This window comes from Plutella xylostella, chromosome 2 (genome assembly GCF_932276165.1).
Source record: "Plutella xylostella chromosome 2, ilPluXylo3.1, whole genome shotgun sequence".
In the NCBI taxonomy this organism is placed as follows: domain Eukaryota; kingdom Metazoa; phylum Arthropoda; class Insecta; order Lepidoptera; family Plutellidae; genus Plutella; species Plutella xylostella.
In genome coordinates this window covers 3316135-3337166 of record NC_063982.1, presented here as the reverse complement: position 1 = coordinate 3337166, position 21032 = coordinate 3316135, and the positions used below count along the sequence as shown (strand labels likewise).

At 34.8% G+C, this 21032-nt stretch overlaps 3 protein-coding genes across 4 annotated transcripts in view; 2 read left to right on the top strand and 1 right to left on the bottom strand.

The window, feature by feature from the left end:
• LOC119692209 overlaps window positions 1-962 on the top strand; it is a 95161-nt gene extending 94199 nt beyond the window's left edge. Inside the window, exon 50 of the mRNA XM_048633230.1 lies at window positions 492-962. Coding sequence (XP_048489187.1) covers window positions 492-633 — 142 coding nt within the window. The 3' untranslated portion in view covers window positions 634-962. The remainder of the gene's footprint in view (window positions 1-491) is intronic.
• Window positions 963-5151: 4189 nt separating this feature from the next.
• Window positions 5152-8108, bottom strand: LOC105391830 (RNA-binding protein 34). Of its 2 annotated transcripts, none has more exons than XM_038111500.2 (6): window positions 7949-8108; window positions 7336-7609; window positions 6533-6960; window positions 6165-6284; window positions 5891-5989; window positions 5152-5404 (listed from the first exon to the last, which is right to left on the bottom strand). In XM_038111500.2, exons 2-6 carry the CDS (start codon window positions 7598-7600, stop codon window positions 5267-5269), a joined length of 1050 nt encoding a protein of 349 aa, XP_037967428.2. In that variant the 5' UTR covers window positions 7601-7609; window positions 7949-8108; the 3' UTR covers window positions 5152-5266. The 2 variants fall into 2 exon arrangements, with proteins under 2 accessions (XP_037967428.2, XP_037967437.2); XM_038111509.2 differs by having other exon boundaries at window positions 7945-8101.
• A 1898-nt stretch (window positions 8109-10006) lies between these two features.
• Window positions 10007-21032, top strand: part of LOC105391835 (serine proteinase stubble) — a 38845-nt gene continuing 27819 nt past the window's right edge. The window contains exons 1-2 of the mRNA XM_038111480.2: window positions 10007-10276; window positions 20620-20965. Of these exons, the coding sequence (XP_037967408.2) occupies window positions 20707-20965 (259 nt within the window). The 5' untranslated portion in view covers window positions 10007-10276; window positions 20620-20706. The remainder of the gene's footprint in view (window positions 10277-20619; window positions 20966-21032) is intronic.

The window sequence follows — 21032 nt, the reverse complement described above, 5'->3', positions numbered from 1 at the left end:
TGGGGAACGGGTCTTCTTCCTATGAAGATCTTTGGGCAGCTTGATAACATCTGAAACTCGGGTTGCCCACTTACCCGACAACTCTCTCAGCACAAGCTTGCTTGTGTTTGGGGTCAACCAACCCGCACTTGGCCAGCGTCGTAGTAGCTTGTGCTGAGAGAGTTTTCGGGTAAGTGGGCGACCCAACTGTCAAATGTTTTCAAGCTGCCCGAAGCTGACTAGGCTTAACGACTGTTGCCGAAACAGCAACCGGGCGTGCCATCCGAAGCACGGAAGCGCCTAGAAAACATTTACATGAAATCGGTCCCCCATCCAATGAGTGACCGTGCCATGTGTTTCTTGAATGATCAGTTAGGATCACTGAAGCTAGCTCAAATATGGATATGCTGCTACGAGTATTCACTCTGATTGCACTAGCATTACAACTCGCCCAACGTCCCCACATATTTATTTATTTCTTTATTTAACTAACCCGACTTTAAACATTCCAGCTACAAGCACAAGGGCGAGTTCGCGTCCGACGTGCGCCTAATCTTCAGCAACTGCGAGGAGTTCAACGAGGACTACAGCCCCGTGGGCCGCGCGGGCCACTGCATGCGCCAGTACTTCGAGCAGCAGTGGGCGCAGATGTGAGACCACCCTGTATATAGCTACAGTGACATATGAGACCGATTAATAATTCCTATAATTCACGCATAATGGCCCACCTTATTAGAGGCTAAATGCGGAAAATCAGCTCGCCATGATAGATAGATAGAAGACCGATTAAGTGTCATAAAGAGTGTAGTAGTAACCAAAAGCTACAGCTAGACTGTTACTGGATAAAAGTGCCAATTTCGCCATAGTCGGTTAAATCATTACCAGGTATTCGTGGTTGACTTTTGAGCCTTTTGACACATCTGTCAAGAATTTTATATGGAGATGACGTATAATTGATGAAGCAATCCCTGTAGGTTAGATAACCGAGTATGGAGAAATTGGGGCTAACGCTGAGTTGCAGAAAGGGACTTTAAGCTAATGTCGACCTTAAATGTATAGCTGCCTTGCTTTGACAGTATATGGACAGAAAGAGACGTGCATAGATTTAATGCCGACATTAACTTAATTGTTACTGAATTGTTCTTACTGAATTAAAAAAAGAATACAATACCTTTAACTTAATGATCCTTTCTGCAACTCAGCGTAAGTGTCATAAAGAGTGTAGTAGTAACCAAAATCTACAGCTAGACTGATACTGTACTAGAATCCACGAAAATGAAGAGCAAAATAGCGGTCATTTGCGCACTATTGTATCCGCAGCACAGGTCATAATACAGCTCGACTGTTACTGGATAAATGTGTTATGAAGAACAAAATAGCGGTCATCCAGGCACTATTGAATCTGCAACACAGCTGTCATATACTGTAACACCAATGACATAGCGCAATACATTCCAGCACCCGCTCTTAGAAATTGACCTAGATAGTGTATGCGCATTGATCAAGATACATTTTGTCTGGTCTAGAAATAAAATGTAAAATCAAAAGAGTGTTTTACAAAATAGGCAGCAACTGTGCCTGTAAGTAGACGTTAGATCCACAAGTGTTAAATTAAGTCTTTTATGGAGTGAGTTAGATCTAAGGTTAATGAAAATAAGCAATATGGTGAAAAGGTTTTGCATAAGATTTGGCAATAACTTGTGGAATGCATAGAGAGGCAAAACTTAATTAAAAAGACATAAAGTGGTTAGATAAAGACTTGACATTCAATCGATTTATAATCGATAAACTCTCGGATTAGATAACAAATGTTGAACGTTTGTAATATTATGTAAAATGATTGTAAAAATACAGTTTAAGTAAATGTTTAGGCGTTTAGGCTCGAGTTAACGTCAGTTAGTGTTAGTCGTCCGTTGAAAACTGTCAAAAAACATTTAAAAAAAATTGACAGTCATAATCGGACGACTTGCAAAAACCGATTAGATTATGTATTAGAAAAAACGTAGCTTTATGTGTCAACGATTAATATTAGTTAGATTTTGGCTTATTGTGTTAAAATCTTTTACGTTTCAACTCTATTTGACTTAATAAGGTACAGAACATTAGCAGAGAAAAAGAACATGAATGATACTGATAGGCAGAAGACATTATTTAAATAAAATGTTGAACCCAGAGGCACAACCAATACATAAAAAATATATTATCAAAATCGGCCCACAAATAGCGAAGATATCGGTAGACATACATAAAAGTACATACAAACGAATTGAAAACCTCTGTATTTTCAAAGTCGTTTAAAAAAGAATAATATTTAGTGCAAAACTAGATAAAATAATGTCTATGGTTCTCAGCCTATACGTATCTTACGACGATATACGTATCTTACAAAGACGATGACAGTTCGCCTATTATGAACGTAGCCTAGAATTAATTAGTGCCAAATCGTTCAGGATTTTTGTGATTTTATTTTATTATCATACATTATTTTCAAATGCATTACAGACATACACTGCCTTACAACGTTAATGACAAATTGGTTATTTATGCAATAAGTATGACCCTGCGTTTCTCTTTGTTAGTATCCTTCAAAAATAAACTTTAAATTCAGATAACGTAAGCCTAGAACTTATTTAATCAATACCTATTACACAATTTATTCTTATTTGTCGGTGATTTGGGTTTGTCACCGTGGTGAGATAATTTAGAGGTACATACATCTAAATAAAACATAATAAAAATAATAAAAAATTGGTTTACAAAAAAAGCATAATCATGCTTCTAGTCTCGATAAGGTGAAGCCAAACATTCCGAACCAAAATGAACTTTGCGACTTGGGACTTAGGTCTCAAATTTGGACGCGACATGTATATTTCTAGAATCTCATGTGAAAATATGTGAGCAGGAATATGATTCTTGTTTTATTTCTAGGAATCCAACAACGCACACTATATCGTTGTCCTATGTATTTAATTTTTAGTTGTATATAAACTTACTTAGATGTCTATAATAAGTCAAAAATGTGTTTAGGTCGTAATTTTAGAAATTAAATATAGTAATAGTGTATTTAATTGTCACTTGAATAATTATTTTTATAATCATTTGCTAACCAACGAAACAGTATTTTAAAAATCGCGGCATTTTTTCATTAATTAAAAAAATACTCTCAGATTTTCTTGTAAGTGGCCAGTTTTGAAGTTGTAGGATTGTGTTGAGTGAGTTTTTATTGAATGTATGATTGAGTGCTGTGTAATAAACATTTCATCTTACAAAACTGAATTCTCTATTTCTTCTTAAACGGTGAATATTAATGTTTGTTAGTTAGACATTTTCAAATGGCTTGCATAACTACTCTCTTAGTAACCAAGATAATATAGACAATATGTATATTACAGCCATTCTGATATGTCTCCTTTAAAACTTCAGCTTAATTAAACATAGAAGTAATAATTACCTTTAGAAATTGAATCAGAAATATGTGTATAGATTTAGGGCCTATTTCGAAATAGAGGATATAGTAACATATTATAAACTAACTAAGAATGTATCGATTCAATGGAAAACCAGTCTTAACTCTCAGGTTTTAAAGTAAAATTTCGAATTAATAATGGACATTTCAATAAGAAAAATAATAATACGAATGTAGAATGTATGAATTAAATATTAGAAGGTACCTATGGTATCTGTTTGTATGAGTAGAGCTATTGTGAATTCTATTTATTTATTACAGAAGTTAATCTGGTGAATTTTATATTTTTACCTTTGACATTTTATTTACTGCCTATTATCAATAATGTGTATCAATTCTAATTTGTGAATGAGTTCTTAAAAGATAATCCCATGTAATTCAAAGGTACAGGAATAGTTATACCACGCACTATGAAAAGTAGATACAGCGTATAATAGAGAGCACGTAAAATTTTACTTTAATACGATTCCCACTCCCCTGGCGTTCAGTAGCGACAATAAATAACTCATGTCGAATTTGAATCGGTTGTCAAATTTTTCGCGCTCGCTACAATGTTTGACAGTTTAGGCAGACTATGGAAGTTGTCGTTTTCTCACATACATTTTTCGTTTACCTAAATGTCCAAAATCTGGACCTAAGTACCGGGTAAATACAACCGTATAATAGGGAAAACGACAACTTTTTTGTCTACCTAAAAGGCGCGGTGCAGCTATTTCGGTTAAACTGCCATAAAATAGCAACTGTATCTACTGTTGGTTGTAATAATGGGCATATTTTAGATTCCTTGTAATTTTGTATTAATTGGCAGTGTTCGTTTCGTACTTATCATGACATTTTACTTACTGCAAAACAGCTTAACAAATTGGTCTTAATTATTTCTTGCATATTGCCTATTTTTGTGAGATCTTTTTAGATAGTTATAGACAAACTTTTTAACTCTTTTGTCGTAATTAAGTAGTCAAATACTTAATTTTGAAGTATTTTATGTGTAATGAATATCATAAAAGTATTATAATTACGATTTTGTTTCTTATAATATTAAATTCAGTATTGTTTTGTAATAACAATAATGTTGTGCATTCTATCCATAGACTCGAATATTTTTTTATATTTTAAAGCATAAATTATTATCGTTTTCTAGTTATTTTTTAATTATAATTCTACTTAAGGTCAAGTTGTCAGAAAAGGTGATTGTCGTGAGACTCAAGAATGGTTTTATTTTGTGTGTACGATTGATTTTTAATGATAAAATAAATATATAAAGTATATATACGAATATAAATAAATAATTTTTGAAGCACTCTGAATTTGTTTCATTCATATTCGACCTCTAGGCTCTAGGTGCTGTAGGAATTATTTTCATTAATAAGCTATATTTAGTTTGTACTTATCTTAATTAATTAATCTTCCCGATGAATAACCAGTCAATTTTAGTATTCACATCATTCCTGACAGAATTTTAATACTTCATTACTTATGAATAATGATAAGGTATTCCTTATTATGTATTGCAAAAAGGGTAAAGTCGGAATAAAAGTTACTTTCAACTAACTTACAATGCAATTATACACATTCTAGCCTTTTTGCAACACTACAAAACCTAGTGACTAAAAAAAACATTGAAATAAGAATCCGTTAGATTGTAACTTTGATAAATGGGCTTCCACTGAGTTATGTAGGAGGTATTGATAGTAAGAAAATAACTGTTTAACTTCAATAAAATATATTTACTGAATTGTAAATGTAAACTTTTCACTTCCAAAAACTTTTTCATATAGCCATAAAATGTTATAATCTAATTTCAACATTATGTTACAATACTTATGTCTCTTTCTCTTTCGCCTCCTTGGCTAGTGCTATTCTCTGCTTCTTTCGCCGTTGACTTCTCTTCTTATTGAGGGGAATGCTGCCCAACAACTGCCCAGTCTTTTGTAGTGCTGCTAATTTGGCCGCTTTTCCCTGAAAAATATATTTAATTATAATGAAAAACCGCCAAAAGACTAAAGTGTATATCGGTATGCGGGTCGCGGAATAGAGCCCTGAAATGGCAGTTGGCGGGACACTTGGCTCGTCGGGAGGTCGGAAGATGGACAAAGGCGGTCACACAATGGTGGCCTAGAGACGGACGAAGAGATGTTGGCAGACCACCTGCTGGATGATCTGATGCTATCTGCAGGGTTTCGGGGAATTTAGCGTACAAAAAAAAAACATACATACAGACGAATTGAGATGCTCCTCCTTTTTTCGAAGTCGGTTAAAAAAGGAGGCAATAATAAGAATCGTAGGCGGTTCTTATCTTACACTGCCACGCATCAAGCAGCATGTTGTGTAAATGCGTGTTTGAACGTAGCTAATAAGTATTTCCATTTGTATAGAAAACTCGCACAGTCCAACACACAGAAACCGCATCTATCGCACAAAACACACAATACACAGACAACTTACTTTAGCTTCGGTTTTGCCTATTTTGCTGCCCTGTTGGGTGGTGTACATTACATTGATCCTTCTGTTCGCCAGCATAGTGTGATTCTTTGATAAAGCCAGCTGTAAAAACAAAACAATAGATTAACACTGGGTCAGTTACATTATTTTTATTAATTAGTTTGGCTACTTGACAATAGAGGGCGTTAATAAGCTATTGTTCATTAGAATTGTTAGTTTAGCTACCCGACGATAGATGGCGTTAATAAGTATTTTATGTATTGAATATTATATTTACCTCATAACTTGGCTCATCTTTCAATTCCAGATACGCGATGGCGGCTTTTTTCCCTTCGATTACTTTGGGCATCCGTAAATCGGTAATCTGGTCACTTAGATCCGAGAAATGCTTTAGAATCTGCAAATTTAAATGACATTTTAAATAATGAAAATTCATGTTAACTTATGCTACGTTTCTTTTTTGTGGGAGTTATACCTAGATAACCAATAATATAGAAAGCTATAGATCGCATCCAGTGGCGTGCCTGAGTGGGAGAGGCCTACGTCCAGCAGTGGATAGGCTGATGATGATGATGAACCAATGATATTATATCTTCTGTATCTAAAAAGAGGTAGATAAAACCATAACACAAACAAAATACTCACTTGCTCTTTCTCAACATCAATGGGCAAGTTACCAATGAAGACCACATATCTCTTAGGTCCTTTAACTTTTACATCCTTTTTGTCATCTTTTTTTGCAGCATCACCATCCTCACCTATATTTTCATCACCATTTGTTTTATCCTTATTTTTCTTTTGTTTTTTTGCCTTTTTCTCTTCTTTTACCTCACCAACTTTTTCTTCTTTATCATCAGCTGTCTCGATGTCACCTTCGGTTTGCTCGGATGCATCAGTTTTTGGGGTTGTAGCTGTTTTAAGCATGTTATACAGAATTCTAATCTTCCTCAGATCTGTTTCTGTGAGGTTGTCTGAACTTTTCAGTATCATTTGGATCTTGTTGTTGAGGATGTCAGGAAGGGAAGCATCGGAGATGCCCTTCAGACTGTCTCTTAGTGCTTGTCTTATTCGTCCTAGAAGTTGAAATATTATTTAATTGATTAATCCAAAATCATAATATCTTATCTTAATTATATGCTGTAGAAGATTTGTAACTTTTGTTTGAATTGAATTCCTTACCACTTACAATTAAAATTATATTATAATTTTAATGAGAAAATTAAAATTATATTGTGTCTGGTTTACCAATGGGTCACCAGGACGTGAGTGGTTAATCACTACTGTCCACTCCTGGACAAAGGTGCCTCCCTATGAGTGCCACAAGTTGTTGTACTCAACCGCTCCCATTTTCTAAAGTTATTGACCCACAGGTGGTTAAGTGTGTGAAATACCCATAACTATCTACTTTGATTTGCACATGAAGTGATAAGAAAATAATTAGCATGTACCTTTTTGATTGTTAGAGACTTTCACAGCTGAAAACTTGGTGATGAGGGCCTGGTCGCTCAGGACGGGATATTTTTTAAGTATTTCTTCATCATTAAGAGAAAGTGCCTTTTTAGCCTTTTTCTTCTTAGGTTTTTTTGGCAGTTGCTGGTTTTCTGGTTTAGTGTTTTCTTTTTTCGACAATTTTGGGTCTTCAGCTGTGTTTTCTTTAACACTGAGTTTTCTTTTCTTAGCCTTTTTAATCGGCTGATTCGGTTTCTCAGTCATGATAAGAACCTAAAAAAATAAAAATATAATGAATGTTCAAATTAAATGACTATTTTATGAATAGGATAGTAAACGTATGTTTCAACAATAATCAAATATTTAGATCAACAATTAAAAACACACGCTGTTTTTGAGGTTATAATTGCAATTATATTTTAAATCGTATTTCTGTAATGGCAAAGAGTATTAACTTAGTAATAGCACTGAATCATAGTACAAGTGCATTCATACTTAAAAAATAGAATTTAATTTGGAGTTGCACGTGTTTTCATTCATAGTTTTGAGATTTCTTTCGAGCAAGATTTGAATGAGCACATTATTTAATTTATTTGAGTTTTACCTACCTACCTTGGTAAAATTATACGACGCGCTGAAAGGAGTAACTATTAAACATTAAACACTACAATTTCGCGTGAATTTTGATAAAATAGTTTTTTATTTTGAGAATTATTGTTAGCCGAATCCGATCCAAAACTTTTTAAGAAGTATGAAGTATCTGACAGTTGACAGTTAGTCTTGGCCTGTGTAGTGCGGGTTTGACGTTTGTTTTTATCACAGAGTAGGTATTTTTAAATCAATATTCTTAGGAATAACGTAGCTGGGTCACATACCCTTAGAAGACCCTGAAGAAACTCCTTCGAAGTGCGTACTCACCTGGCAGCCATCTGGAAGACGTAAAAGAAGCCGCCCAAAAACAACCTGGTGACGTTCTGTGGAGAGTGAGACAAAGGTTGTGGGGATGGAGTGGGAAGATCTCGCAGCCGCTGCCCAAGATCGAGTCAGATGGAGAAATCTTCTCAAAGCCCATTGCCCCTGCTGGGGGACGTCAGGATGGTTGTATGTATGTAGGAATAACTTTTTATCTATGTTTCGCAAACAGAGTGGTGAACTTCGTTTCGTCAGGTCAACCACATTTTTTAATCAGCTAGCAGAGCTGTCACATACTTTATGGGTTGAATAGGTTTTAACCAAGATTTAACATCGTAACGTATACAGTCGTCGAAATACTATAATAGGCCCGTTTGGACAGCTACACAAATTTGCTATTTACTCTTGATTTACTTGATGAAATACATAAAAAGACACATAATCTGGCTTATTATTTAACGGCCGAACGAAAAAAGAACAATTAAGGCACCAAAAGTTACTTATTGTTTAGATTTTTCATGATTTAGGTTTGACACCAGCTGTCATCCCATACATTTTGGAGCTGTCCAAACGGGCCTATTATATTTCGACGACTGTAGATACGTTTTAACATCTACCATGGTAGAGCTGATATTTTTTTTACGATTTAAGGGTTGGTTTACTTGGTTTTATTTACATTAACCTGGGAATGGAAACATAATTCTGATAAAATTCCACCCTACTAAGTATATAGTTACTACTACTTATAACTACAAGCGGTTAACATTTTATTTTATCGAACATTCTAAATCTTCAATCAAAAGTTAATACTTAACCATTCTAATAAGTACTTATAAGTACAAAATGTATACAGTAGCAGGTAGTTCCTATGAAAAAATGAAAAATGAAAAAAAAAATTGTAGTTTATGTGAAAAATATTTAAAACCACACTACAAGGGCGTCCGTTGTACCTACCAAGAAGCTTTTCGAGGCCAACTATTAATTTTAATATTTCTACCAATAACTGTTGATAAACCTTGACGAACTATATTTGCTGGTTGTTGATTGAAATAATTCTATGGACACTATTCGGGCGACCTCAATAGTTTGAAATATATAGAGGTATAAAATGATATCTCTTAGTTTTGAAGGAGAACCTATAAAAGAACCTCTACATATAGTTACTTACCTACTTACTTACATCTTTTTTATCTAAAAAATATTAGATTTAATGCTTTATCATGGAACTTAACTCTGGATCCTATGAGTATTTAAACTTACCGATTAATTTCTGTCGTCATGAATTTCAACATCATCACGTCATAATCACCATCAACCCTCAATCGTGCATTACTAGACAACTAGACATAGCAAGGCATCTGCCAAGGAGCGCCACACACAACAGGTTTTCCCCATACAGTTTTATATTGTCAAAGGCCGGGCTAGAGGGCTGGAGGGTGTCCCACGCTCTGTTAAACTCGTCTTGCCAGAGGTTCTTCTTCAAAAAATAGTCTCCTACTACGGCCTACTTAAAAAATATTTACCTCCTCTAAACAAATCAAAAACAAATGCGTTTTTTCTCCTTTGTTAATGGCGTCCTACTGTCACTTTTCTGGCGTTCAAGCGAATGAGAATATCCTCGATCGTGAATCGCAAAAGCTTTGTGCCACAAGAAAATGCGAACTGACCGGAATCAGTGCAGCGAAGCGAAAAGTAACTGTCAGAAAGTAATTTACATAGCCATTGCGAGGGCGCAGCCGCTGCCCCAGCGAAAGCTCGGTGCTCAGTTGAACCGCGCACTCCGGCGGTCAAGGTCTCCAGTCCAAGCCACGGGAATAAAAAAAAACAAAAAGCGCGCGCGCGGTCTGTCAAAATAAGGTTTTTCAATAACCCAATTTCTTGACTAATTTTTTTTATGGTTTAAAAAACGTTTCGTTTGGTTTCAAAACGGGAGTCTTCTACAAAAGTAGAAATAACTGTTAAATCCTGTGCTGGATAATGAGTTCGCAGTGAACTGTGCAAGTTTTCGTCTTGGCCGCCGCTTAACAGGTGAATATCTTAATTAACTTCTTAAAATACTTTACATAAGTTTCAGTTTTTTTTATTACCTGCGTCCGTAGGTTGCTTTTTTATATAACAGTTAAATATTTAGTTGGTAAATTATTTATGCTAAGGGCCTTTTAATTTGATAAGACTAATAAGTACCCACCTACCTACATTCGAATTTTGATATTATTATGATGGCCTCTTGTCCTTTAACCTTTGTGTAATGTTAAACACTCTGCCTTTCGCAATAGGGTGATAGCAGGGTACAGCATTTAAAAACATACTTTTCTGAAGAATTCTCGGAGCAACTGATATAACATTAAATTAAAATAGCCGCTAGGTAATGGTTGAGCTACTGTTTTTTCCATACTAATCAGTGCTCAACCAAGACGATCAGGTATAACGGCCCTGCAATCATAGGTTGTTGCACTGGCTTCTGTGTTCGCACTGGGAAATAAAACCAACTAGACAGGAAAGGCTCTTTGCCTCGTGACTTGTGCCTTCCAGGGAACAATTTAAAACGATAAACCTTTTTCTTTGTCCGCACGGCAAGGGTTTATCCATCAAACAGCCAATCATTAATATAACGGCACTTTGGATTAATGTTTATAGCCTCAATCACATGAGAATAAAATTCGTAAGTGCTTAAGTAAAAATAAAAAGTGCGCGAATCTGTAAGGTATCGCGAGATGCACCGCTAATTGAACAAATATTTAACACTTAACGGTCAAAAAAAACCTTTTTAATGACCTAAAAAAGCGTTGATGTAACGCCAGATTCTCCTCGGTTGTAGGTATTTAGTTCGAATGTGGGTCAGTGAAATTATGCTCGAAACTCGGTCCCGTTTGGAATTCGAACCGGCTGCCGCCGATTTCGTTGTCGCCAAGAAAGGTTGACGATCTTCGCATTCAAGTATTTTATTCAAATCAGGTAGCGAAATAGCCGTCTGGTTTAAAAATTCACATCCTGTAGGCTTTACTAAAAGTGTATCATGTAAGGAAGGATCCGATGATTTTAAAAAATATTTAAAAAAGTTTTGGTTATAGTTTTTCTTATTGCGTAAAATTACTTAGGTACACGTAACTTAAGTCCTACTTTACCAACATAGCGCTGCATTCCATACTGAAGACCTCTTTGTCTATGTATATCCATTATCCATTGGCTTTCCACGTCCAGCTATATACCTACTATTGACTACTACCTGTAGTATATCTAGGTAGGTATTACATTAAATAGAACAGGTACCTACTACTTACATGTTTAATATGAAGACCCACACCCAGCATAAACTTTTTAATCATAAAAGGTAGAAAGATAGATGAATCAAACCATATTTTACACACAAACATAGTAAGTAGGTATTTTTCAAATCACCTAACTAGAATAAATAAAATAATGTAAGTACCTAACCTATACAGTGGAAGATTCGATGTAGTACCTAAATATAATCTATATTTACAAAAAGCTCCTTTTAGCTTTCTTCTTCGACTAGGATCAAAGCATTTTACTGAGGGTGGTAACAACCATAATGACTTGTTGAGTTATTGGGATCTTAATCATAAATACCTACAATGTGTTAAGTTTTTATTTTTAGTTTTATTTCTTGATCAAGATTACTCAGTCGCGTATTCCGAGTTACTGACCCCAAGGTTTCGCAATTAAGTCTTACAAAGTCGTTTTACTGTTGTTGAAAATTTATTATCTTGTGGATCAGTAGGTATATAATTTAACAACCTATTCAAACTCTTTGGACCAACACAAAATTTTTTATTGTTTCTAACACTTTTGAAATTAAATTAACTAACCTTACTTATTTATTTCGCCTTTTTATATTATATTCAATAATCCTTCCTTACTAATATTATAAATGCGAAAGTAACTGTGTCTGTCTGTCTGTCTGTCTATCTGTCTGTTACTCTTTCACGCCAAAACTACTGAACGGATTTGAATGAAATTTGGTATACATACGGTCTAGATCCTGGGAAAGAACATAGGCTACTTTTTATCCCGGAATTCCCACGGGAAAACTTTTTAAGGCGAAGCGAAGCTCGCGGGAACAGCTTGTATATTATATAGAATTATAAATCTAGAGTAACCCACTGAATTACTAAAATACATCTAATGTTCTAGGTTATACCAGTTATTATTAATAAACAAGCTGTGCCCGCGAGCTTCGCTTCGCCTTAAAAAGTTTTCCCGTGGGAATTCCGGGATAAAAAGTAGCCTATGTTCTTTCTCAGGGTCTAGACCATATATACTTACACAAAATTTCATTTAAATCCGTTCAGTAGTATTGGCGTGAAATAGTAACAGACAGATAGACAGACAGACACAGTTACTTTCGCATTTATAATATTAGTTAGGATAACACACAAACACATACCTACAAATAATCTAGGCGAGATTCAGGACAAGATCTCTAGAAGCGCTAAATGATTACCTAGCAAAGCAGGTGATGCCTAGGTATGTAGGTATAACTCTGGACCTACTTTCTCTTTACATAGACATATTATTACTACAGGTGGAGGCAACGTCAATTAGATTTTAATCATTAAATGAATTGGCCCACTTGGTTGCTTACTGAGTTAGTGACCGTAATTTTATAAGATGATTGACAGGTTGGTAGGTGAAGTATGAACAGTTTGATTCTGAAGCGCAAACTATACATTGTTTCAACTAAGACGATTCCTGTGGCGTTATGGAGACATTTTTCGGTTTAAGAGATATTCCACAATGAAATCCTGTAGATTTTATCTATCGACTTATACAATAAGTATCGACGTATCCAATGAAATGTTATTAATTCTCACCGAATTCGCAATATATTAATAATAAATAAAATATCGCGTATTTCTTCGTAATTGGAATCATCTTACTGCCAGTTTCTATAACTCTATATATCCAACTGGTAGTTACTTTCATACGATTTTGACATAATCAAAAGTAACTATCTGTCAAAATCGTATGGAAGTAACTACCAGTTATGGACTGGCAGTTAGTTGAAAAGACGTAGTTTCTTATAGGCGACACGCGACTGCGCTACCTGTTGCATCTTTTGTCAATTTGACGGACCGTCAATAGGACTTCAGCGGACTTCCAAAGTTAAGATAGACTTTGCTAGACACTTTGTGGAGTTCAATGAAAGCGTCTGGAATTTACAATAGCTATGTTGCAAATAAAGAGTATTGTATTGCACGTCTCTTTTGTTGTTATAGTTAAGTTTGACTTCCACTTTCCTTTTCTTTTTAGGGTCCATAAGTAATACAATATTTACAAGCTATACCTACATTATAATATGTATAAGTATTCTATAATATTTTTATGCAAATACAGTTATAATTATCATGCCTCGTTGACTGATTTGTGAGGAATGTACATATACCTATTTTGTGAAGGAAATAAGAGGTTTATTGAGAGATGTAAAAACTTCTGTGCTGTTAGAATACCGCAGCCAGAACCTACGCTTCATTTTCTTGTTAATTTTATGTCCATCAATAGGTGTTTTTAGCATAAAGTATGATGATTCTTAATAACAAAATTATGATGACTAAGTGGTCTAAATACTAATACTTATGTCGGCTATTTTACATAGGACATATAGGTAGAAACCTAGAAACCTAACGTAGGTACATTATGCAACTTGCCACTTTACGTGTTACGTAACTTGTATTGTAAATCGGTATTCAGAAATGTATGTAGAGCATTCTGGCTTGGTTTCACTGATAATAAAATAAGTGATAACAAATTTCATTACATTTTATAGCATGCGACTTAGATAGGTTTAGTAAATCATGCGGGCTACGTAAATATATACCAAACTATACGCCATTATACGATAGGCCGTAAAAATATACCAAACTAAAAAAAACACACACACACACACACGCACTCACGCCTTGTACTAATGTACTCCCTTGCGGGGTAGGCAGAGGTGCATTGCTGCACCCACTTTTCGCCAGAGTGTTACCATACTATAAAATACGCCATTATACTAAAGTCCAACCTAGAAGCGTCCGTAGTTGAGCTTGCTTCAGTGATCGTAACTGATCATTGATGTTAAGCGTTTAGATAGGTGACCGATTTCATGTGGTTGTTTTTTTTAAAATCTATTTTATTTAAAGAACTATATGTGGTTTTTTTCTGGACTCCTTCGTGCTTTGGACGACGCGATAGGCCGTGAGTCCTGTAAAGGTGTCAATGAAACATGGTGGCTGAGCTTCAACTAACTGGTTTATTAACCTACCTCCAATAGTGTACATACATAGGTACAAGTAGTATATATCGACATCTCCCGACAGGTCCCGGTTGCTGTTTCGGAATCGGCAGCTCAATAACATCTGATAGTCGAGTCCCAACCCGTACTATATAGGCGTAAACCGTTAAATTCTTTCATTGGAAGTAGACGTGATGGGTTGCCGGTGTATAGGCCATCACATTTCTGCAAATAGTTTGTTTGTTCCTACTTCTAAGTGGAAAATAGATGAATCATATAATATTTTATCTAGTGACCGTGATATTATATAAATAAATAAATAAATAAATATGTAGGGACATCTCACACACGACCATCCGATCCCAAGCTAGGTAGAACCTGTGTTATGGGTGTCGGACAGCTGATATATCTACACAAATACATAGATAGATACATACTAAATATAAACATGTGTCTTTAAACAAATATCTGCCCCAGCCGGGAATCGAACCCGGGACCATCGGCACAGCAGTCAGGGCCACTAACCACTACGCCATTCGACCGTCTTATCATTAAGGTATAATGATACCTCAGTGATTTTATAAACAATTAAATTAAACTGCCATGTTTGCTAATCCCGCATCTACCATTATCTTATCAGTAGGTATCTGAATCCTTCTCCAAAACAATAAACATAGACAATATAGACCATCATCTTCAAGGAGGCCACTGACCTCACGACTTAACACCTCAAAACGAAACTATATCTCCATTGACATAAAATACATAATCACCAGACAAATAATTTTACTAATGTCTCGTTTTTCGGATTGAAAGTAATCGTTTTCCGAAGGATTTAAGGTTTGTTTTCGATTGCATTGTTGCGTTTTGAGGGCGGCAAGACGGCACACTTGCCGGAAGTGGGTCAGGCGCGAAACACCGTTATCGCGCCACAGAGTAGAGTCCACAGAACAGAAAAATCGCGGCAAAGGTACGCTGTGTGAAAGTTGATGGCGTTTTGGTATTCGAATGTTGCCTACCTGGAGTTTAGGTGTTTTGGGGATGCATTGTAAAAAATATGAAACATTGTTTCTGCTAAAATTAATTTCTGGGCTGTAAAAGTGACTAACTAAAACTTGCAGTTAACATTTAAATTTACTGCACTAACACAAAATTTGCCTTAAATATATGTTTCGAAAATCGAGTACACAGATATAGGTATTAACATTATCATACATAAGGAACCCACATTGTAAACCTGAACTTGATTTTCAATCGATATTTTTTAATACAGGCCGGCAGTAAAGTAGAATTAAGTGATTAAAAAAGTAAAATCATTGCTGGTAATTAACCTTTCAAGAGGCATTGTGAATTGACAGCGTTCCAAATTTAACATTTATTTTATGATAGACTAAATTTATGAATACAAGAAATGTAGTCTGGTAGGTCAAGCGGTGTATTTGATTAAAATTACCTCTACAATCAAACATAGACACAATCATAACAAATGTTATATTAAGATTCAAAATTAAATGCATACCTACCAAAAAATAAAAATATAGTTCATTAATTAAAAAAAAAACATAATTTAAAACTATTATACTATGTGCGTCCAGTGTATTGGATTAAAATTAGCCTACATGAAAGCAAAAAACAAAGATGCTTTCGTATGTTTGATAACAAAACAAAAAAAATAACAAAATATAAAAAACTCCAGACAAAAAGATTATTTCCACGACAAAATTTCACTTTCCTATCTCTACCTCCATTGTAACGAATGTTTGTTTAGTGACACACAGAGTGATAAAAGATAGTTTTTGTCCCGTCGAGTCGCCTTTGTTGAGGTTGAAACATGGCAAAACTCTTTGGATGACTTGTAGCCCAGTAGCTCTTACACTTATTCTATTTCTAAATGCGAGACATAGTAAAAAGAAACAATGTAGGTATTTTGTGCACTTACTGCATCTTAATTTAAAAAAAACTTGCTTACTTATATGTAATAAATACATTTTATATACACATATACAATACACGTAAATTATATTTGTATGAAAGGTAGTGAGTAAGTATAATATGTCGTTCCATACAAAAGAGTTCAACGGGCTCGAAAAAGTAAAGTTCTGTTCAATAAAGCTGAATTTGTAATAGTCTTCTTACAGGGATATCATATTCAAAATCAGTTAGACAGCTCCAATGTATTATTGTTTATTACCTTAAATTATGTTTCACTAGGAAAAAATATTGAGGAAAAATATGTAAAACACGAAAAGAACTGTAACAGACTTTAGTGTAACTTTAAGGGTGACTTGCACAAGACATTTAAACGTATTTAACTCTATGCTCTAGCTCTGTCACTATACTGTTAAAGCAAGCGAGCAATAGTTTTAAATACGTTTAATGTCTTGTGCAAGTCACCCTAACTCTCATAACTTCAAACAAAGTAGGTAGTTACTTGAGTATAGTGTGTTTTTTAGCCCTTCCCAGGTACTTATAGTCATTCCTAAGATTAAATTTGAGATGAATCCCAGCAAATCTAAAGGCTATAATTTAGTCGTGTATCTAGACTAGACTTAAAATATGTGAGCACTAAACGACTTCCTAGGTCTGGCTATAAGGATGTCCTGCAATCTTTACGAGCGCTCATTATAAACTGTAGATGCTATTTATTAGTTATCTCGGGCTATTTTATTATGCTCCTCTCAATTTATCTTATAATGCACCGTCTAAAATACTTATACAGGGTGTTGAAAAAGTGGTAAGCCGAGAAGGAGAGACAGGTGGTCATTCTCAACCACTTTTTTTTACGATGACTTTGGAAAAATCGATCTTATAAGTGAAATTAAGATTGAATGAAGGCTACGCTACTTTAGTGAAAAATGAGGAAAAAGTCTAAGTTGTGGCACTTCATTGATGAGCCTTCGATAGCTTACTGAATCATGTAGCAGGTATGCCGACATGGCGGAATTTTATCAATGATATTACCGGTGCTAGGTCAATGTACCCGACATAGAGTGCGAGCCAGATAACTCTGCGCGCTGTCAAAATTCTAAATTCGGTTTAAATTTCATATTATTAGCTGTATTTCTATTATTAATTTTGAATTATTATAAGGCCGTAGTCCACTTTAATTAGATAATTATATTTTTCATCTCCTATTTAATGTATGATTGGTAAGCAATTCCCACAGCTGTCACGCGCAGACTTATCTGGCGCGCACTCTAGGTACAGTGCCACAAACTTATCTGTTCCGGTGAGAGCTCACGTAAATGTCTAATATTTCTTTATTCTATAAGATTTTAAGTTAGCCTGTAGTGGTAATTCACCCTTTCGGTTTTAATAAATCCATCTAATCTATATCAATATATAATTCATAGGTAAGTTATGAGATATGGATCAATTTAGTTCGCTCTCACCGGAACAGATAAGTTTGTGGCACTATACTGTGGAGACCACCACCGAACCGTCGCTCACTTGTCAATTCTGACTTGTATAAATTTGACAGACTACTTATGGATTGTCAATTTATAATATGTCGTTCGTGGTACGGTAGCTGAATCTGAAATCGTAATAAAGGTGTTCCTTTTTGAATAAATAAATAAAGTATGAAAAAGAACAGCCTATATTTTTTCGCGATTTTCCGTGTCACTTTGGTTTACAGAAATGAAATATTATTATTTACTTTAAATTTTAAATAATAAAACATGTTTAGCAGACTCACGAAGCTTTTTTAATATGTTTTTTTTTATTTAGCTACTTCTGAAGCTGACCGTAGGTACATATAACTGTACTACCAGTTGTTGTCACCTGGTTTGAACTACATTCTGAGGATAATACGCAACTCTAGCGGGAAGCAAAATGCAACAGTGTCTCAGATATCCAAGTTTAAATATGTAATATAAATGACAATGGGCGTTTTGGGACCTACGTCCAATAAAGATGAAACATACATCGTTGGATAACTCTTTTCAAGTGAGCAAAAAAGTATTATGACGACAAATCCGTATAAGTTGTCCATTTTGAAATATATTCGTCGGAAGGAAGTATTTTTCTATGGCATTGCACTCTCTCTCCTGATGACAGTTAGGGCGTAATACACGTAAACACGTATTATTGAAATTGGAGAAATTACTTTCAACTGGTTTTATTTACTGAGATAATAAACAAATATAATATTATATGAAATATGATCATTTTGTTATAAAAAATAAAAATGAATGTAAAAAAATAACAAAAACATTAAAATTACAGAAATAAAATATAAAAACTTTCAAGGTACGATTATTCTAATTGGACAGTAAATCAAGACTAGCGCTTCCGTTATTCATATTCTGCAAAAAATACTATATCACTCATTTCTATTGGTGCTGGTCCCAGCTTCCATATATTATATTGGTGCCCATCATCATTTCATTCACAGAGATTTTCATACTAGATGCGATTACAAAAACAGTAATATTACGTGTAGTCCCAGTTAGAGAGGCTGTAATGTTGAATGTATGTATCTCAGTTACAGAGGTAAATTTATTTAAAGTTTGATTTCAATAATTTACAATAGTTCATTAAAACATAGTTATTGTCTCACTTATAGAGGTCTATACACTACTAGCTTTCTGAATTATAAAGGTAACATTACCATTCCAATAATTATATCATAAGAATCCCATTTAAAGAGGTTTGCGTTGTCTCACTAACAGATGTAATCAAGTGCTAAAGTGTCGAGAATTCAGCACGAGACCTAGATATAGAGGTTTCCCACTTATCCAGGTCCTATTTATCCAGGTTTCACTGTATTATCATGTGTTATGTGATGACTTTAAAAGCTTATATATGCAGCTCTGAGTGTTGTCATTACCTTTATCCTACAGTACCTGCACTAACGGTAAAACACTTTCCAACTTGTAAGTAATTGCGAAATTATGAAAATAACAGCCTTAATCCTTTTTACTAATTAATGTTTCGAGGAAGTCTTAACAGTAAACATAACACTACCATACATAATGTACAGTTAGACTGTTATTTATATACATTTAATGGACAAGAAAGGAGGAAATTCTTTTATAAACAAATTTAATGTAAATTAAATTGTATCTATAACTAAACACAGGGTGTTAAAAAAAGTAAAGTGAGAGACTCAATGGGTCATTCTGAAGATCCGTTTTTTTCGACAGTTTTCTTAAGTCTTGGAATTAAAGTTGTTCAGAATGACTTCTTGAGTCACTCGTTTTACCCTGTATATCGTAAGATACCGCTGCGGTGACCCAGTTTTGGTTTTCAGCCGGGACATAAAACTTTTATTAAGTAAACTTATTTTAAAGATTAAAAAAACAATTTTGCAAGAAAACTTTTACTAAAAACCTCAATAAGTAGGTTTTCAACTCACTTTTTATCTCAAAAGATAAAGTTTGGCACATTGGTTTTTCCTTATCCGTCCCAAATGACTGTAGTGAAAGTATTCATGACTCATTCATACATCTTATACCTACACATAATATGCATAAACATATAACACCCATATCCATACCACGATACTTAGGTATACCTACATAAGAGGAGACCAAATAAACAAGACCCCTCTATTCTGGCAACGGATGAGTGAGGAGTTGTAAGGAGATTCGAAGGTCAATTTTAAGTGGACGCCTTTTGTAGCATCTTTTTTGTAGGTCTAAAGGTGCGGTTAGATGTTTTAGGTAGGTGTAAGTTAGCCTTTATCTTGATTCCTCATTGCCTCAATAGATGGAAAGATTATACTCATCATACTGTCTTAGGCACTGGTTTTCGCTAGTATGAAATGTACTTGCTGGTATTTAAAAAAAAATTTTTAAAGCTTACAAACCATCAATGTTTTAAAAAGCGGTTTGTTAGATTGACAATGTACAACAGCCACTTACGACTTGTGTGACTGTCTGTAACTAGAGTACACTTGTCCAAAATTAATAATGCACATGCAGATCTTCACACCCGAATCATTAAATCGTAAGAGCCTTAAAAAAAACACTTGCATTTTGCACCTTGTTCGAAAGAAATAGGAGTCAATATCATGTGTCACATAATCGAAAACAACCGATCTGTCAAAGATTTCTATGCGCATTATCAATTTTGGAGCACTGTACCTGTGTTATTCATCATCTACAATATCATTTTATTTTTGTTCCAGGACCGGCTAAACCCCATCCACAATCCGGCAAAAAGATGTCGACTCGATCGTAGCTTCCAATTTTGAAATTCAAAAAACAAAACCATCATGGGTCCGCCAATCACGTGGCCGCACAGCCACCCCCGGCTGACCATAGAGCAGGAGAGAGAAAAAGAAAAATACATAGCGCAGAATCACAAGGACATAAGTGAAATTTTCCATAGGCGAAGTTTTTTAGAAAATATTTTGTTTAACTGTCGCGGAGTGTATTTGAATTTGACTGTGGCGTTAATTTTAGTTCAAGTGTTGTTAAATTTGAGTGTTGTGGTGGCTGGACCGGTTTTGCTTAGCCCGGAATATAATCGAGGTACGTATCTTTGCTTAAGGGTGACATGCACCAAACATTAATTGCTGTCTTGCTTTGACAGTATAAT